The 19385-nt window shown below is 44.8% G+C and overlaps 1 protein-coding gene across 1 annotated transcript; it reads right to left on the reverse strand.

The window, feature by feature from the left end:
- Window positions 1-2365: 2365 nt before the first annotated feature.
- LOC102516338 (nuclear RNA export factor 3) lies at window positions 2366-18973 on the reverse strand. Its single transcript, XM_032476089.1, is given in 19 exon segments — window positions 2366-2490; window positions 12347-12480; window positions 12483-12531; window positions 13071-13143; window positions 13715-13757; window positions 13851-13966; window positions 14076-14134; window positions 14257-14364; window positions 14505-14560; window positions 14646-14714; window positions 15077-15113; window positions 16812-16921; window positions 17089-17196; window positions 17314-17402; window positions 17545-17614; window positions 17721-17801; window positions 17913-18017; window positions 18123-18206; window positions 18828-18973. Coding segments are annotated over 19 exon segments (1497 nt in total). The 5' UTR covers window positions 18912-18973; the 3' UTR covers window positions 2366-2468.
- Window positions 18974-19385: the final 412 nt, after the last annotated feature.

Genomic DNA, 19385 nt, shown 5'->3' on the forward strand with positions numbered 1-19385 from the left:
GGCTTCCGTCTCCATTTTTCTTTGTCAAAGAAAATGAGTACATTATGCCAAAAATAAGAAAAGTTTTGGAATGTTTTGTTTACTAAGACACTAATTATGTTCGTAAAATGTGAATGTGTTAGTAAATCAGTTCCATCTGCTGAACATTTAGTTCATTGATGTATCTCTTCCCTCATCAGCGTAGGTTGAAGTGTCCACACTGCAGAGGGGTCCTTCTCAGAGAGCAGGGTGTTCACCCTCCATCTTCCCACCCCTGTAGAGTCTGTCCAGACCTTCTCCTATCCTCTGTCTGTCATACCCTGTCCATGACACTGGACACAGCTGCCCAGACCCCGCTCTGGCACCTCATTCTCTCTGTCACCTCCCACCAGTCCTGCATAGCCCTTCAACAGCCAACCACCGCCAAGGCGCTGCTGCCACCTGATGTTTCATCGTCATCGCATGCAGGATCAGGAGTATATGTTTTTACAGTCTTCTTTGACACCTAATACGTTTTTCATACAGAATTAGAACCATTCTGTACATAGGTTCATAGGCTGGATTTTGTGAAAAGTGATGGTATTTTTTAGTTCTTAATAACGGCCTTCTTAGGGAAATTTGACGATGGCGGCACGTTGGTGCCACCTCGTGACAGTAGTCTGAACTGCAGCTTGAACATCACAGCCTGAAGGTGGGGAGGAGGGGCTGTGGCTAAAACCCAGAGCTTTCCGGAAGTCTGCGTGGAAAGGGAACACTGCCGGCATTACAGGGATACTGAGGTATCCAGACAGGAAGTCCAGCCTCTTTCTATGCTGAACATAAAGCTCTATGTGAGTTCAACAAAAGGACTATTTTTATATTTGTTTCCACAAAAAGATCATTTTTATTTTATTTTTAAGACCTCTAGATAAATAGATATACGCCTTTAAAAGCAAAAATGGATCCGTGTCATTTATGACCACTGCAACCTGCTTTGCCACTTATTGTGACCATATTTCCATGTAAATGCATTAATATAGCATTTTAAATTATTTGATGATTTCATTTACTTGTTTATATCGACCATCATTGTATCATTGCATCATATGGATGTTCCAGAATTCACTTTTCCGGTGCTAGTGAGGTGAATATAGTTCCTTTACCATGTTTTCCATTACAAATAATAAAGTACTTACCATTCTTGTTCACATATATGCAGATGTCTTAGTAGGCATTTTTTGTAAGTTCCTGAACATGTTCTTTCAAAACCATGAAAATTATATTTTATATGAACACAACATTGGGAAAACTATTACTATTCTATGTTTCCAACAGTGCTGTATGAAAAATTCTTGTTTCTACACACTTTAGAAATAATGTGAATTGTTGCTAATCTGATAGACAATAAATCCTCTCTCCTCATTGCTTTCATTCTCATTTTTGCTGCCAGGCTAGAATTCCATCCTATGGATATGACAGAATCAATTCTCAAAACCTTCTATTATTTGGAATTCAGCGTTTCTTATATTCCCCATTGTCAATGCTGTGTGGCTGGCATTTATGTACTGAAGGGCACAGTTCAGGATACAGTTCGTATGGCTGTTTGCACTGGTGAGCTGAATGTGTCCTCTTTGAGCCCAGCAGTGTCTTGTGGGAGTCCTAGAATTCATAACAGAATCTGGTAGATGTATGAATTATCTATGGTGTGTGTGTGAGTGCTGACAACCACATTTCCTTTGTGTCCTTCAACCCCTTCAAGGTGTTGCTTCTCATTTGTTCTCCCTTCCTAAATCCAGGCCCAGAAATGAAGGTAGGGATTTAGCAGGACGGCAATCCTTATAACCAACTCCTATCACCATCCTTAACTACATCCTGAATGTAGTTTGCTTGTTACTGTGGTCAATAGAAGACCGGGTCAACATCATATTTTCAACATCTTTCTATGGGTAAAATTTACAGACACTAAAATTCATACATTTTAAGAGTACAGTATGATGATTCTTAGTAAGTGCATGCAACCATCACCATAATTGAATTTTAGACATTTCCATGGTTCCCAAAATTTCCATATTGCTTGAAAGCAGTAAATCCTTGCACCCATGCTTAGCTCCAGGCAAACAATGACTTCCTTTCTGTGTCTATGGATTTGCCTATCTCGAACATTTCCTATAAATTGAATCATATATTTGGTCTTTTATGTTTGACTCTATTCACTTAGTATAATGGTTTCAAAGATCACATATGCTGTACATGTATCAGTGCTTCATTAATTTCATAGCGGAATAATATTTTGTTGTACGGATATGCCAAATTTTACTTATGCATTTATCAATTGATAGACATTTGTCTCATTTCCACTTTTTGGCTGTTATGAATAATGGTGTTATGAACATTTTGTACAAATTTTTGCATAGACAAATTTTTTTATTTCTCGAGTATGTAACTAGAACTGGAATCACTGGATCATAAGACACCTCAAGGGGTAAGACAACATTACAACTCCAGGTGATTCAACTCCATACTTGGAAAGACCTTGAGGAAAAAAAAAAAAAGAGAAACAGGTAAGACAGAGTCTAGTGAAGCGACCCTAAAAATTGTTATCCTGCTGTAGACCTATTTGTAAAATCCCTTTCAATAATGCAAAAGTGTAAGATACATTGAGAAATTTTATATTTCATTTGAAAGCCCATTGTCTGTAGCACACACTTCCCCATTATCTGACTTGATTGCCATGGGAAGTATTTTACAATTCTAGATTTCAGGTAACTGATAGCATCAGTTGGCAAGGTAATCCTTGTCTGGGGACAAACAAATTAATTTTGTCTTGGGAAGGGAAAACTTTGTCTCCATTTGACCTGCATTTCAACCCTCATGGTGTATAATGTGCCAAAAAGGTAGTTGTTGACTTTGGCAAGCTAGATTTTAGTGGAGGAGTCGGGGGACTTCCTCATTAGAGAAGGGATGAAGACTGAGTTGGAGGGAAGGTCAGGGGATGTGAATTGAGTTCCAAGAATTCATTGCAAGTATTTGGTTGTAAAGTGCAAGAAAAAAAAAAAATATATATATATATATATATATATATATATATATATATATATATATATATATATATATATATATATATATAAAGAGGACAGTAACAAGAGATGTGGACCGAAGTCCATGGCATTAAATGATATTCTAAAATCATCAATTATAAGAGACTTGAGCAGGTTGAAATCTTAATGGGAAGGAGCCATCGCTTCTTAGATTTAACATCTGAACTTACCACACGAGCCTTCCCATCCTTTTCTTCCTTGTTTCCATTCTGGAGAAGCCTGAAACTTACCAAAGGGATAGTGTAGACTTTTTCTTAATGTCTGTTAGACGTATGAATATATGACTGGATGGATACAAGATGTGTCACACAGGTGCTGGGAATTTAAGGATTTTTATCTCCAAGTGTACAGCTCCTCATGCAGATGACTGAAACTCGTGGTGCTGAGTGGGTGAAAGGATGCAGCTTCTCAGAACTCTGCAGCTGATGGCTGCAAGATGGGAGCTCCCAACATCAGTGGTTAGAAGTGGATTTAGGCAGACCAACACACCTTACATCCTGGAGGGATCCACCCCTGATCTGAGCAGGTGAGTTCACAGACAGGCTTGCCTTCCATCTCACGGTCTGCTTGGAAGTGTGTGGTCTAGCTCTTGTGCCATTTGGAAAGACTCAAGAACGAGCAGATCCTACTCCTCTCCATATGTATCAGAGAGATACTGGTAATCCTTCAGGTGTATACAATGTCATTAGGAGCCCCCCAAGTCCACACACACACACACACACACACACATATATACACACAAAACACCTGGAGACCACATGTAGGTAGCAGCCATTGGAGAACGTGCCGGCTCATGTGGTCATCACACACTGTTAGGATGCATATGTCACTAGACCTTTTTGCATTAATAACTAATGACAATGATTAGCAGGACATTTTTGCATACTAAGAATATTTTAAAATAACCTTATTATCCAACTAAGTATGATAACAATAAAATAATTTCTAAGTTCATGTTTTTCAAGCGTAACAATAAAACTATTGAGAATTCCCAGTGTGGGTGTGCATATGGGGAATCCTACAAAGGCTGATTTTGCTGGTGAGGATTTCCATTAGTAGAACATTTTTACAGGTTGATTTATCAGTATGCATCAAAGAATCCAGGCGCCTTTGATCTCCATGCATTTGGAGACTGCTTCTTCAATTAGTCATCCTCAGCATAACACCTGTCCCTCTATTAGACAGAGCATATTCCTTATGTTGTCTGGGAATTCACTTTCAAAAACAAATGACCTAAACATGTTCTCTCCCTCTCTCTCTTTTTTAACAGAATAGGAAATTGACGATGATGTTCACTGACTTGCAGAAATACAGGTAGGACTAACAGCTTAGTATCAGAAGTGAAGATATAGATTTCAGTAGTGACACTGTAGGTCAGCAGAAAAGCAAGACTTACTTGATTACAGTGTGATGTGCAGCTGAGCATCATGCAGTTTGCACTTGGACATATAGGGTGCCAGTCTCTGCTTTTCCACTTAAGAGAAGGATGAACCCCAGCCAGGTGACTTAACCTCTGTACCTTATTGTTTCTCAAGCTACAAAATGATGTGGAGATGTATCCTCTACCCCCCAGGAATGTTGTGGAAAATACATGAGATAGAAAAATGCATTCATTCACAAAAGGTTAAGTCCCCATGGTTTTCTGGGTCAGAGGCCCTGTCCTAATATATGATGTTTAAGTTCCAACCACCTTAAGCCCATCCACAAATGGCTGTTCAAGTGCAAAGTAATGCAAGGACTTTTGCCTACTGAATTCATTCAACACATAGTATGAAAATATCTGTAGTGCAGATTAGAAAGTAATTACTTAGAAATAATTTGTCCCTCCATCCCACCTAAGGTCTCAAAAGTGCTTTCCCAGATGGGATCTCATTAGCTTGTACGTCTGAGAGGCTTTATCCAAAAAATGTCCAGCACAGGGGAAATGACTCTCCTAAGTACCTATGATGTGCCTGGCCACCAGTGATTTATTGCAGTGGTCTTTTGCAAAGCCTATTCTTGCTGGGTTACATTACACACACGTTAGTCTTAAGAAATTAACACAGAAGATAAAAAGTGGGATGGGAAAGTATATGAAATAATGGGAAACAGACTAATAGTTTTCTTTTGCATACCCAATGGAAGTGGTCCAGTCATTGTTTTCCTTTTTCCATAAATTATCTGAGAAATGACTCCAGCACAAAGAAATGACACTGAAGTGAATATATAATGAAAACTTATACACTTCCCTTCCATTTAATATTTCCACATTATTGTCTTATAACCATGCTATTTGAGAATCTCCTTTAAAGAAAGGTCAGGTATAGAATAAGAAGATGACTCATATCTATTGAATACTACATGTATCATATGCTGGACTGACTTGAAATACTTTGTTCCTGCCAGTAATTGTCTAATATGGATATAACTGGCCCCATTTTACAACTGAAGAAAGGCAAACTCAGAAATATTATAACGCAGCCATCATAAAATTTCCCATCTACTTCTCCCATCATGTTTTGCAGCCTCTATTGATCACTGCCTAGAGCGACATTTCATTAAAGATTGCAAAAGTATGATATACTAATTCTTCAATTTCTTCTGCATGTATTAGCTGAAATTATTTTATAAAAGAATCTTCACCTCATCAACTCTTAGGTTATGCGTAGGTATAACATGCACAGGAAAGGTAAGGTGAATATACAATTCTTTTGCAATATTTCCACTTTCTAAAATGAATTGTTCCCTAGGATTCTCAAAGGTGGACAATGAGTTGATTTTGTTGGCTTTTTTGTGTCATTATCAGCTCACAGATGTTTCTATTGTTGACATGTTTTAGTGCACTGTAGTCACTAAAGTTTTTGTTGTTCAAATTGTTCTATCTTTGGCCACTGGCAGCCCCTCAGGTTATGAGTCTTTTTAACATACTTTCTGGTATGAAAGTTCAGTCCAGACTCAACTGGTACAATCCTTAACAAGACCAGAAATCAGGCATTTCTCCAAGGAAGCCTGGTTACTCTTAGTGGGAAATGTGTTTAGAGAATTCAATCTAGGGACTGTAGTTGCCAGTTACTATTGGGTTGCTCATTGTTTCTTGACCTTCTCAGTGCATGGAGCCAATAAATCTATATTTTTAAGAGAATGTACATCATTGGCTTGCATCCTGGGCTTCTCCTCTATTCCTTTATAGGTAAGCATTTTTACCATCTTGTTTTAACCACACACTTTTTAAAAATATAACATGTATTTTAGTTTGCTCTCCTTTTCATAGGTAAAAGTTGTCATATTCTACACCAATGCTTTCCAACAGAAATTTCTGTGGAGATGGAAATGTTCTGTATCTGTACTGTCCATCACAGGAGTCATTAGCTGCCTGAATGCTTTTTCAGGAACTGAACATCTAGCACCTAAAATGTGACAACTGTGACTGAGTAACTGACTTTTAAATTTCATGTCATTTAATATAGATACTTGAGGCTAGTGGCTACCATATCGGACAGCAGTAGCGCTACACACTTTTCTGCACCTGCCTTTTTTCACTGAACAATATACCCTGGAGATGACACCATAGCAGTACAGAGAGGGAGTCTTCATTGCTTTTCATAGCTGCATTTTCCTCTCAGATGCAGATGGACCATAGCTTATTCAACAAGCCCCCTATTGGTCAATGTGTCTTTGTTTCTTGTCTTCTGCTATATGAATTGTTCTGGCAGGAATGGCTTTCTGTTTATGACTTTTTGTCTCCACATTGTTTCTTTGGGATAGATTCTTGGAAGAGATATTTTTGGTTCCAACAGTAAGTATCCTGGTTATTTTATAAATAATATCAAATCCCCTGGCTAGGAGTTGTACCATGTTACATTACCACCAGCAAGGTGACTGTCTGTTTCCTCACAGATTATGTAAATGGTAAGAGGCATCTCAGGTTTTTTTTTCTTTGCATCTCTTATCAAATGTTAGGTTTAGCAGGGATTTTTATATGTTTAAGGAACATTTTTCAGTGAAATGTATCTTTGTATCTAGTGTCCTTTCTCCTTCAGAATGTTCTAATTTGTTTTTCCTTTTTCATAATCTTTCTACTACAAGGTATATAACCTTTGTCTGTGACATAAGTTGTATGCTTCCCAATTTGTAATTTTTAATTTTACCTTGCTTATGGGTTGTTTTTTTTTTTTGCCATGCAGTTTTTAATGAAATCAGATTGTTTCTGGATTTGAAGTCATATTTAGAAAAATTTCTCTACTACTAATTAATAGAGGAATTTACCGTGGGTGCACATTTGTGGACAGGAGAGAAAGGAATTATATTAGAGTGTCAGGTGTAAAAGGAAACCAGAGAAGAGGTGAGTAGCATGTAAGAAATCTGAAAACCATTTCACTAAGTGAAGAGAATCAGATGTTTGGACCAGAGTCTTGGTCTTGTGTTTGTCTTGATAGCTCAATACCTCTTTTCTGCCTCCTCTGGTTATTGACACAGGCTCCCCTAACAAGTAGAGAAGGTCTTACAGGAAGCAAAAACCCCATGTCACCTCAAATGGACCTGTCAGGTGACTGAATGGATAGAACCACCCTCTTAGAGATAAAACAGATACAGAACCAAATCCGAAATGCACCACTCTGATAGAGCAAAGGACTAAAGAGAAAGCAAAACCTCTAGCTCAAGCCCATGAGAAGAAGCAAGACTGAAACCAACACTGTTTGCCTGGTCCTTTGCTCTCTGTGAGTGAGGTCTGTCAGGAGAAGGTAATAGGCTGTTAGTCCTGTGTAAGAGGGTGGGGGTGTGAGTTAAAGGTGCCACAGTTTCCCAAGCTACAGCCTCTCCCACTCAGCTGCATCATCTCCTGTTTTGATGCTGGATGCCACGATCCAGCATCAGGCTTGGACTGATCTTGCTTGGAATGGAGTCTGAGTTCATACCCCATGGAGTGGGCACTAACATCCATCTTGCTTCCTGTGGGCACTTCCAGTTATGCAGGTCTGGAGGTGAAGGGAGGGGAGGTTGGGATGCAGATAAGGAGTTGGACTGACAGTGCCTGGCACACAGTACATACACAAGACACATGAATAAATTAAGGAGAAACTGGATGGAAACCACACAGATGTCCTTTTAGTCTTTTTATACACATCTTAATTTTTCAAGGAAAGTTAAGACCTTTGAGGAAACTTTTTGCTTCTGTTTATAAAAATGATGTCTTTTTGGGGCGGGGGGTGGGGGTAGCGGTGCGGGCAGAAAGAAAAATCTGTAGAAAATGGAGAGCGTTGCCACCTGGTGACCATTGTCAGAACTGCAGGTGAGAAAGTGAACTGGGGCCTTGGCAAAGAGTGGAGGATAGAAAGGGCTGTGGTGTTTGTTGGTGGGGAGGGAGGTAGCTGAATGGATTCCACCTATGGGCCAAGATGTCTAGACTTCACACACTGGCAGTAATCCTTCTGAATTCGTGCAGAATCTTCAAGTCCTGGGACTGGAAATCCAGCCCCTAAGTGAACTCAGTAGAAAGCTGCATGAGTTCGTTTAGGAATGATTGGTGTGAGTTAGTTTATGAATAACTGATGTGAAAAAGTTTGAGACAAAGAAACATACACAAACACACACACACAGAAAACTGTCAAATAAATTGTCTTGATCTGTTTCACATAAAATAGATAAACAACAAGGATTTACTATTTAGCACAGGGAATTATATTCCATATCTTGTAATAACCTATAGCGGAAAATAATACGAACGAATATATATATATACGTTCTGACCCAAAAGGCCCTGCCCCTAACCTCTGCTTCTATATTGACTGTACTTCTGTGTTAGGACAGAGGCCAGCACAGGGGAAGGGACTCAGTTATATATATGTGTATATATATATATATATATATCTGAATCACTTTTCTGTACACCTGAAATTAACACAGTATTGTAAATCAACTATACTTCAATTTAAAAAAATGCAAAAAAATCTGTTTCTGGTCATTGATAAATACATACTAGTCTTGAATAAAGTTTAGGATTAAAGGAGATAAAACGTAAAAGCCTTTTCATATAGTAGTTGTGTACATGTCAATATCCCACCATTCAGGTTCTCTTTCCAAAGGGCAACAGCTTGAGCTGCTTCCTGGTTCTAGTTCAGCATCTCAGGAGTCAGCCTATCTGTGTGGCCCCCACACCCAGGCCTCTTGGCCCATGGGGCAGGGTTTCATCCCCATCATCATCTTCATGCCCAGTGGGGAGCATGACACAGCCCACATTCCACATCAGGCAAGTTTTCCACTATCAGTCTTTAAACCCTAGAAGTCTGTCATCCAGAGAGCTGCTGATTGGCCTGTGTAGAGGGCAAAGGGTAAACATTTGACCCTGGAAAATTTACTTACTCTGTGAGTCTGAGATTGGCCTCTGTAAATGAGACTAAGGGTACCTACTTCTAGATTTGTTGTAAGAAGAAAAGGAAAAAACCTCAAAGAATATCTAGGACTTTGGGATATATTACTCCCAGCCCACCTTGCCTCTTTTGGCCTATAAAATAGAAAATTTGAAAACGGCATCTGGAAATGCAGCAGCAGGAAGTGAACTTTGGTTCCATCTCGTCATTTCTTTTTACCACATGCTTTCCTGTCTCCTTTTTTTTCATTCTAGTTTGACCAGAAGTAATTTCTTATTGAGACCCAGGAAGAAGAATTAGTACAGAAGAGCAAAGAATAGGAACAGGTCAGCTACACAGAACATGGGAGTCATCAAACCTGTATCCAGTTCCAGACCCATCAACTGAGCAAAGGACCTGGGCTGAGTCCCTTCCCCTGTGCTGGCCTCTGTCCTAACACAGAAGTACAGTCAATATAGAAGCAGAGGTTAGGAGCAGGGCCTTTTGGGTCAGAAGACCAGGATTTGATGCTAGAACTATTACTTGCTGGTTGACCGATCTTGAGCAAGTAACTTATCCATGTGTGTGCTATAATTGTTGGTATCTTTTATTACTGTTATTGTGGGGGTTTTGGCTTTATTAGTATTATTATTATTAATCCTACCACTCAGTCAAAATGTGAATGGTAGGAGTGGTGATTAGCACAAAGTTAGGGATGAACCCAACTGAGGGTGGAGAAATACAGGAAGAGAATAGAGGTGAAGTAAGCAGACAAGCACTGGGCTCTCTCTGGGTGCCAGGCCCTGTGCCGATCCTGTCATGATCCAGGGAAGGTTTTTACCAAGAGCACTCAGCTGCAGACAGCAAGGACCTGGGACGGCTCAGGAAGTCCAGGGCTGAACGACTACGCCCTTATCAGCTTCCTTTTCGCTGAAGGCAGCCAGAGCTGCCCCTTCATTTAGGCTCACCTCCCTGATCTTTGCTTCTGGGTATCGGAAAAGGTCCCCCTGTGGAACCTTCCAGACGTGACCCTGAAGGGCTTTCCTCCTACAATGACACTGTATCTTCCCCAATCCCCAAAAGTTCTCCTGCACACAGGAAAAGGGGGACTCTGAGGTAGGGGAAAAAATGCCTGCCTCTCAGAGGTATGTCATCTCCACATTTTTACCTGACATATTGTACTTCTATAAGTAATGACTTTATAAATTTCCTATACAAAGTCTGTCACACACACACACACACACATACACACACATGTTGTCAGCTCCGTTGTGATTCTATTTCATCTCCCCATGAAACTGAACACAGTGAATGCTTTTCCAAGGGAATGAATGGACGTGCCCATGTACGTGCACTATGATCTTAATCATCAAGAGGGGCTTTCTGAGTGAGTACCTGAGGGGCCTCGATATCAGAGGAGAGCAAATGACCACTTCTCCAGCCCTGGAGGCCCATCTTCTAAAAGGAAGGCTGCTCTGTGTCCTCCAGAGAGGGCGAGGGATGGAACCTCATCCCATCCTGCCACTCCTCCAGAGAGGTGATTGAGGCTCTGTCAGACTGACTTGGGCATCTGTGACATGGGACTCACAAAACCTTCATCACAGAGAGTCCTGAAGGGTTAATGAGAAAGCCTGGCCAAAGTATATGGCATGTGGTGGGATTTCATTGCCTTCTAAATGTTGGGACACAGAAATAGAAGCTGCCTGAGCCTCAGGACTAAGACAGGCAATGTGAAAAGTCATTCCTCACTGTTTCTCCTAATGAGAGGACAGATACCTTTATGAAGGAAACAAATATCTCTCTGATATGCCTTGAGTTCAAAGTTTTGGAGTCAGAAGGATCTCTAGGTTCTTGGGAGGCTCAGAAGCTCATAAGAGCTGCCCAACATCGTGCCTCTGAGCAGATCCTAATCCAGTTCCCCACGCTGGGAAGACATGTTCGTCTTTGCCTCACCTGGTGAGCTCAGTGAAAGATGGCACCAGGGCAGCAAGGTGTGGTGTTTGCCTAACTGCTGCTCCTGGACTGTTTGGTATGTTGATATATTTAGAGGAAAATTATGGATCCGACCCACAGTCACCAGTGCACGGGTCCTCAGATCATGCATCATCCAGCCATGTCACAGCAGGACTTCAGCCATCTGCTGCCTCCGTGAGAGGCAAAAATCCAAGAATTACTAGCATTTTTGGACACTTAATTGTCCATTTTCTTAATCACTAATAACCAAATATAATTTGATTTTAAATGTATATAATTCCATTAGAGGTGTCTCATTAACTCTCTAGTAGAAATAAGAAGGTAAAAAGAGAAACGAATGTATAGGCAAATTCAGGGAGTTAAAAATGAGATGAGATGGCCCCTTCACATTAGCTTGTACACTTGCTCAACTTTAAAGGCACTGAAGATTTAAAAGTCCCTAATTGGACCCCTCTTCCCCATTCAGCCACAAGCCTCTTTCTCTTTGCCTCTGTCTTTTTCCTTCTCTCTCTCTTTCTTTCTCTCTCTCCCTCTCTGTCTCTCACTGTCTCTCTCTCATTATGAGAGCTAGTTTTCTGTAGATAAATATACAAATGTAAATACATGCATAAATATGTAAACACCTGCATAAGTGAAGTTCCAGAATATAATAAAGATGAAAACATTCAAGGGCTATCTTTGGGTGGTATGTTTGGGATGATGATTCCCCCCCCCCACGTTTACTGTGATATATAGAGTGGAATGGACCTCATACACAGTGTATCAGGAACACCCAGCTGTCTGTTAATAAAGGGTCAGGGTCCATGAAATTCATAAAAGTAACACCTGCCAGCTCAAAACAACTAGATGGCTTAATATGTACAGAGATCGAAATGATCAGAGTAAAAATGACTGAAATAAACGAGGAAAACGAATTGAATTCAACTTCCCATTAATCATTCCTTTGCTCTTCCCAGCTCCCTCCTATCCCCATGCAAAACCAGCACTCACTTCTGAGACCACTGGAGGTTCATCCCAGAGTGGGTGGAGAACGTGCACACCATTTCCCGCTGCTCTGGGGAGAAGATGAGTGTGAAGCTGGCAGAGGTAGCAGGAATTGGGATAGAGAATGAAGATTCTGAGCCTCACTAGGGGAGGCATCCCTCACAAACAGCTCGTCGTTCACGATGCACAGACTAGAGGAAAAATGGGCCCTCAACAGCTGGACAGATGGACCACCCCACACCCCCAACAACAATCCTGCTCCCACTGCCACTCAGCAACCAGATTCCTTCCACCTTCCTCCTGTGTCTGTCCCCCAGGTTCCTTGGCTGGTACCTATGCCCCTCCCACAAGCCCACCTTTGGGGAGATTATCCACCATCTTCATGACATTTGGACGTTTCCCTGCAACTCAGGGACAGTTTCACGTTTACCCTTTACAACAGCCCAAGGAGTGGACAATCTGAAATCCACTGTCATAGGAAGACACTGAGTCACACAGAGGCCACGTGACTTGACCAAGGTCACATAGCCAATGAGTGCTGGGACCAAGGAGAGAAGCCACATTCCAGTTCCAGAGCCCATGCCCTTCTTAACCACTAGGCTAGACTGCTCCTTGGATCTACCTGCTGGCTTTCCACAGTATTGAGAAAACCTAAGGTGGGCACCACCACATTCCCACACCCCTGAGACCAGGCTGGGACGGGGGTTCCCACCCACCACACGGCACTCACCTGGAAGGGCTGGCAGGGATAGCGATGAAGGTCTGGGTGAAGGCACGAACAGAACCCTGAGACCTTCCTTCCACTTCAACGACAAACAACAAACTTCAGTACCCCCGAGAGCCCCACCTGCTTTACACGCTCACACAGCGGTCTGCAGACAGAGTCTGATGGATACTCATGCTGAGGGGACAGGTGCTCACTGGGGGCCAGGGTGTCGGGAATGCGGAGGGCAGCTATAGGAGCAACCTGCTGCCGGTGGCAGGACCTCTACTGTGCGCGGGCCCGTGACAACCACTTCACCAGTTCATTGATGCATTTGTCACTGCTGCCCAAGACATGGATGCTAATACCTCATTTTGCAAATGAGGAAACTGAGAGGTTAAGTAATGGTCCCAGGATCTCAGAGGAAGGCTCTGGGATGAGAGCCATCAAACTCCACAGCCTGTGTCCCTAACGCCCAGGGTGTGCGGGGCAGACAGGCATGAACGCAGGTCAGACCTGGGTCCTTTGTGGGAAGAGCGAGGGCTGGAGAACACAGAGGGGCCGGGAAGGGAAGGAGAGGGTTCGGGGTGGCTGGGAGGGTGCTGAGAGGGAGCCCGGCCAGGGGGTTGGAGCAGTGGGGCATCTGGGGACGGGGGTCTACACACACTCACCTTCCTTGAACACCCCGTTGACAGAGAAGCAGAGCATCGTGTTCTGAAAGGGAAGAGCCCAGGCGCTCAGTCACCACCTAAACCTCCTACCCACCTGCGGCTCCCGGTCCTGCCCAAGGTGGAAGCAGGCGCTCACCGTGTGGAGCCACATGTCCACCACGAAGGAGCTGAGGTCATGCTGAGTTTTGGGCAACAGGCAGAGGGAGCGCACAATGTCACGTTTTGTGTGTTTCAGCAGCTGGACCCGCAGGTCTGTGGGGGGAGGAGAAGCGAGGGAAGGTCAGGGGCTGCCATGCCCTGGGCCCTAGGACTGACCCCTTCCCGCCCCCTTTCCCGCCCCGCCTCCTCGTCACACACTCACAGGGGTCCTTGAGCTTCTTCATATTCCTGCTGTCCTTGACGTACTCCCACAAGCTGCTCCTGGGAGAAAAAGAGAAGCAGGAGGAGGTGGGCCGGCCCCAGTGTGGGGGTTTGCAGGAGCTGCCCTGCGTCTGCTGGGGAGCCACACGGCCCAGGAGCAGAGTGTGAGCTGTGATACTCACGGGGCTGGGTCCTCGGGGTTGAAGGGAATGGTCAGGGAGAAGCAGGCCTCGTCGTGATAAGCACCCAGGAGATCCTGTCGGTCTCCAGAGTCGTGGATCAAGTAATACCTGTTGGGGAGCCATGAGCACAGTCTGTCTCTGTGGTCCGGACCTCAAATGAGGCTTGGAAACTCCCGTGAGCAGAGCTGAGCTTGGGTGGCCTCAGCTGTCCCAGCCCTCCCCTTCCTCAGGTTGCCAGCAGTACTCACTGCTGCAGGAATTGCAGGATCAGACTCTTCAGCTCATCAGATCCAAAGAAGCTTCCCTGGAATCAAAACAGTCCTCAACACCAGGGCTGATACCCTCTCCTCACGCACCACCCAAAGCCCTGCTTGATTCTCCGTGCTCACCTCGCAGGCTGGTAAGCTCTTATGGGTGTCCACACCTAACTTAGCTGGTGGGGGTGTCTCCTGGCCATCCTGTGAGAAGGAAGAGGAAGTCAGTGGTGCAGACCAAGAGGCACTTCTGGACGATCAAGGAAAAGGACGGGCCCAGGAGGGTGAGGGTCAGAGGTCAAGTGCGGAAGTGCCCTGGAAAATCTGAGGGCAGGACTACACTTCAGGTCATCACCCTGAGGTCCCTGAAGGCTGTGGCAGACGTGGTCGAAGAAGACCCAGAGCTGTTGTGAGCTTCCCACAGAGGCTGTACCCTCCCCCTGCCCCCAGAACGTTTAAGGGTCAGGTTCAAAAATGGAACTCAGGCAAGACCTAAAGGGTTCAGAGTAGTTTGTGGGCGGTGTCAGTGTCAGCTAGAGGAGTCAGTGATTGAGGAATACACTTACCAAGCGTAATAACTTGGGGAACAATTCCAGGATGGAGCTGCCAAGATGAAAAGTCAGTGAAACTGGAAAGCGGTCTCTTCTCACGGGAGCAAGTACACTTACAGCAGACACAGTCCAGTGTGTCCACCTACACTTCCCGGCCCTGGGCACCGCCCCCAAGGACTGATGCACCAGAAGAGTGTTCCCTACCTGCCTGCCTCCCTCCATCCCTCTCCTTCCACTCTTTCCCTCCTGGGTACCTCCCACCTAGACTGCCCTGACTCTGTTCTCCAGGTGCCACAAGAAGCAACAAGGAAGCAGGCTTCCTTCCCCTCCCTCCCTTCCTGCAGGTCCCCACTGTAGGCTTTGGAGGGAAGAGGGAATGAGGTTGGAGCCAGGGGCTCTTCATCCTTCCTGGGGGTCCTGCATCCTGCCAACACAAGGACACCCACCAGGGATGGCCCAGGATGCTGGGCCAAGGAGGTTAGTGAGGCAGGGAGGGAAATGGAGGGGGATTAAGACAAAAAAGGAGTGAAGGATGAAGAAGAGAAGACAGAGACATAGGGGCATAGCGACAAGGGAGAGAGAGAAAGCAAAGTGAAGGGAAGGGAAAGAACCTCTCCCATGGTTTGGGGTGGGGGATCAGGGAAGAATAGAGAAGAAAGGGGAACCGTCTCCCCTGCTGCAGCCCTTTCCTTCACCTGCCCCCGAATGTCCCAGGCACCCGTGGTAGGGATGGTAACCATGCACATGTTGGGCTGGGGGCCTGCTGGATGCTGGTTGAGTCTCTGTCACCTGTGTGAGCTCAGTCTGAGCTTGGCATGGGAAACAGCAGCCACAGGGGCAGACCTTCCCCAGAAGGAGTAAAGGGTCAGCTCCCAGGTGAGTATGGGGCTGAGTGAGGGTCTATGCCCCCCTCTCACGAGCACCGTCTTCTCTCATGGCGGTCCCTGCACCTATCTTATTGGTTCTTTATCTGAGGATTCATATCCATGTCAGGCTACTCAGGGCTCCTCTGAAGGACCATGCAAGATGATGTGACGTGTGTTGGGATGGAAGGGCAAGTGTCCCTGAGAGGCCTGTCCTTCTGTCTCCTCCACCACCTCTGCCCTCTGCCTTTCACTTCCCCTCGGGAAGCCCTCTACTCACTGTCTGCGGCCAACTTCTGGCCCCTTAACTCAGGAACCCTGCTTTTTCCCCCAAGAAGGGCCCAGCTCCTGGCATTAGTCCAAAGTAATGGATGTCATGACAGGAGCCACCATGTCCTTACACTCAGTATGGGGCAGGAAAACCATCAAGTCAGCCTTGGACAAGTGGGGAGACCCATTTGGTTCAAGGAAAGACGAGCCTCTCTCAGAACAGGGGAGGAAAGCCCTCTCTAAGTATGAAAGAGGAAGGCCTGTCTCAGCATGTGGATCTAGGCTGGAGGACTCTTCTCAGTCCACAGCACCAGCATCTGGCTCAAGGCTGCTGACTCATGGTCCTGGTGAGGAGAGGGGGTCCTGCTTCCCCTACGACATTCTTGGGATGGCATATTAGAGAATGCTGGGTACAGAGAAGTGGGAAACGTACCTCAGACCAGAACAAGTGAGCAGATCAGAAGAAGGGAAAGAGATCTCTAAGCACAGATGAAGGACACAGAGAGGAGAGCATAGAACCTGTGGCCCTCCCACAGGACCAGGACTGCTGCCTCTTGCAAACAGGCACTGTCAGGAGTAGCTCAGGCTCCCAAGAAATGACAGACGGTACAACTGACCTTATGTTGGCTGACTTATCAGGAAAGGTGGTGCACAGGGCATTTCTGTCTGTGCAAATAAATTCTGGTTCCAATCTCTGGCCCTTGTCCAACTCCCCTGAAGACTTTACCTGTAATTATGTGGAGGAACCACATGAACCAGAGAAAGAGAGCCAGGATGGTACTACACCCCCAGTCGTTCCTTCCTTTTCCAACAAATCCACTTCCCTTCCTCTGTCACCTTCCCATGAGCCCTCCCATCTCCTCTTCAAAGAGGGATCTGGGTACCACACCTCACCTCACTGCTGGAGACGTTCAAATTCTTGATGTCAGAAGCATTCTGTATAGCGTCAGACTGGCCACCCAGCTGGCAGAGTCTCTTGTTGCTCAAATCCAAGGACAAAATCTATGATGGAGGAAGAGAGTGAGGACCCCAACAGGGGATGTTCGAGGCCAATCTGCCTCTTCTGCCTAATCTGTCCCACCCTCACCATCAGTCCCAACATTGGGCCTAAGTCCTCACCTTGGGCATGTTCTCTCCACGGATCTGCAGAGGGGCAGGCATGCGATATCTCGGATTCCGTGGCATTTCAACATTACAGGTCATCAAGCCTCCAGGAAGCCAACAGGAGGGAAACAGAAAGCTGAGAGGGTCCTGCCTGCACCAACCCCTCCCAGAGTTACAATCCCGAAGGCCTTTCCCAGGCAGACCCCTCTGCCCTCACCTGCCCTAGAATTACTGCTATAGCCATACCAGATCCAAAGCAGAGTCTCTGGCTGTTAAGAAATGCCTGGGAGGCATCAAACAGTTTGTTCATGGTCAGCTGCAGAGTTAAAGACGGGGTTCAGTGGCTCTGAGTCTGAGGTGTTGATTGGGGGGCAATAGGTGGATCTGGCTGTGGGGCAGAACTTGCGTTCAGTCTGCATTACCTTTATCTGCTCCACCTTTTCTGACTGCAGCTCCTTCCGCATAGAATAGGGTGCATCACAGGGGTCAACAAAGACAGATATCTGTAGAGAGCATAAGAGGGTCTGGGTAAGCACCAGAAATCTGAGCCTTGGGATCAAGCAAGACCATGCCCCTGCCCTGCCCTCTTGCTCCCAGGTGCCCTTGACACACACCCTTTCATTGTTGTCAGTGCAAATCTTGCCACTGACATTCTTCAGAGCAAAGGCAATGTTGGCATTCTCAACAAAGAACTGGGCCTGCATTTTCTTATAATGAAACTACAGGGAGTGACAAGAGAAAGAGAAAATGAGACCAGAGTCATTTCTCATCTGGACCATCCATCTACCCCGTTTCCTCTCATTGGCCTCGACGTCCTCTCTTACTTCAACTGGGGTGAAGGGGACACTGCAGTGCTTCTGAATCAAATTCAGCAGCCACTTCTCCTCATATTTTATGCCAAATGGAATCTGGGGGGCAAAGAAAAAAATGGGAGAGGAAATTGATACAATAGAATATAAGTTTAAGATAAGACCCAACCAGGTCTTCCTTTCAGACTTTTTTTTCAAGCTTTAAATAATTTTTTTACGCTAGGTCGGTATTTGTTATTGCTAAATTTTGTACCAGATGTGGATTTCCTAAATAACGTTTCTCCCCTCAAACACTTTTCTTGAAATAATCAACTTAATATGCTTAACACATACTTCTTTTTGTAAAGTTCCAAGAGACCCTACCTAAGGCAGACCTGGCCTGCCCCTCTGACAAGGACCCCAGAGACACAGCCTCCTCCCACACTCAGCCTGAGCCAAACTGAGCTTTGTGGTATGAAGTTGCTCCATCTTGACAGTAGTTTCCTCCTTTGCTTTTAGACAACCTCTCCCATGCTCCCTGCAGTCAGTCTGTTCCCTTCATTCATATTGCTTCTCTGAATCTTCTCTTACATGGCCTAGGATGTTAACTTCTAATAATAACAAGACACATAACCAACTCCTCTGCCCCAGAAAAGTTCATACCATCTCTACCCGATTCCAACACAACTCCCTCTGTTCACCTTCTTCTACGTATTAGGTCCATTTAGTCAGGACACTCACTGTGATCTTGAACCAGCTTCCCATGGTCTCAGCCCGCCTGCTTCTCTCCACTCTTCTCTCTGGAGGCTTCTCCTCTGTCTCCATGTTAACATGAGTTTGGTCTCCTTCCTGAAAATTGCCTCTCCAATGAGAGGGTGGAATGGCATAGGGAGCACTGTGGGGAAGTGGAGACAAGAAAGTGGTCCATATATGCTCAGAAAGTCTTGTAAACATTTTCCCCAATGATACCAGAGCTACAATAAAGTTTACTTAATCATGAACCTGATCCTGTCATTCCTCACTCTTCCAGATTGGAGAGAAGAATGACATATTTAACTACAGGGTTTTATTTTTCCTTGGTTGGTCCACATCAGCCATGCTGACTGGTCACTTACTATCTTCCTTGAGTGCTCATGTGAGCATCACTTGTTACTGAATCTTTATCCTGCTGCTGCTGGGAAGTGACTGGTTCAAGCCACTCGTTGCATCTCCTTCGGTATGTACCCCAGCATCTTACTCTTCTTTGTAAAGGGTTCCCTTGGTCAGTGGGCTCTGAAATTGAGAACGACATATCGATGG

This window comes from Camelus ferus, chromosome X (assembly GCF_009834535.1).
Source record: "Camelus ferus isolate YT-003-E chromosome X, BCGSAC_Cfer_1.0, whole genome shotgun sequence".
Taxonomy (NCBI): domain Eukaryota; kingdom Metazoa; phylum Chordata; class Mammalia; order Artiodactyla; family Camelidae; genus Camelus; species Camelus ferus.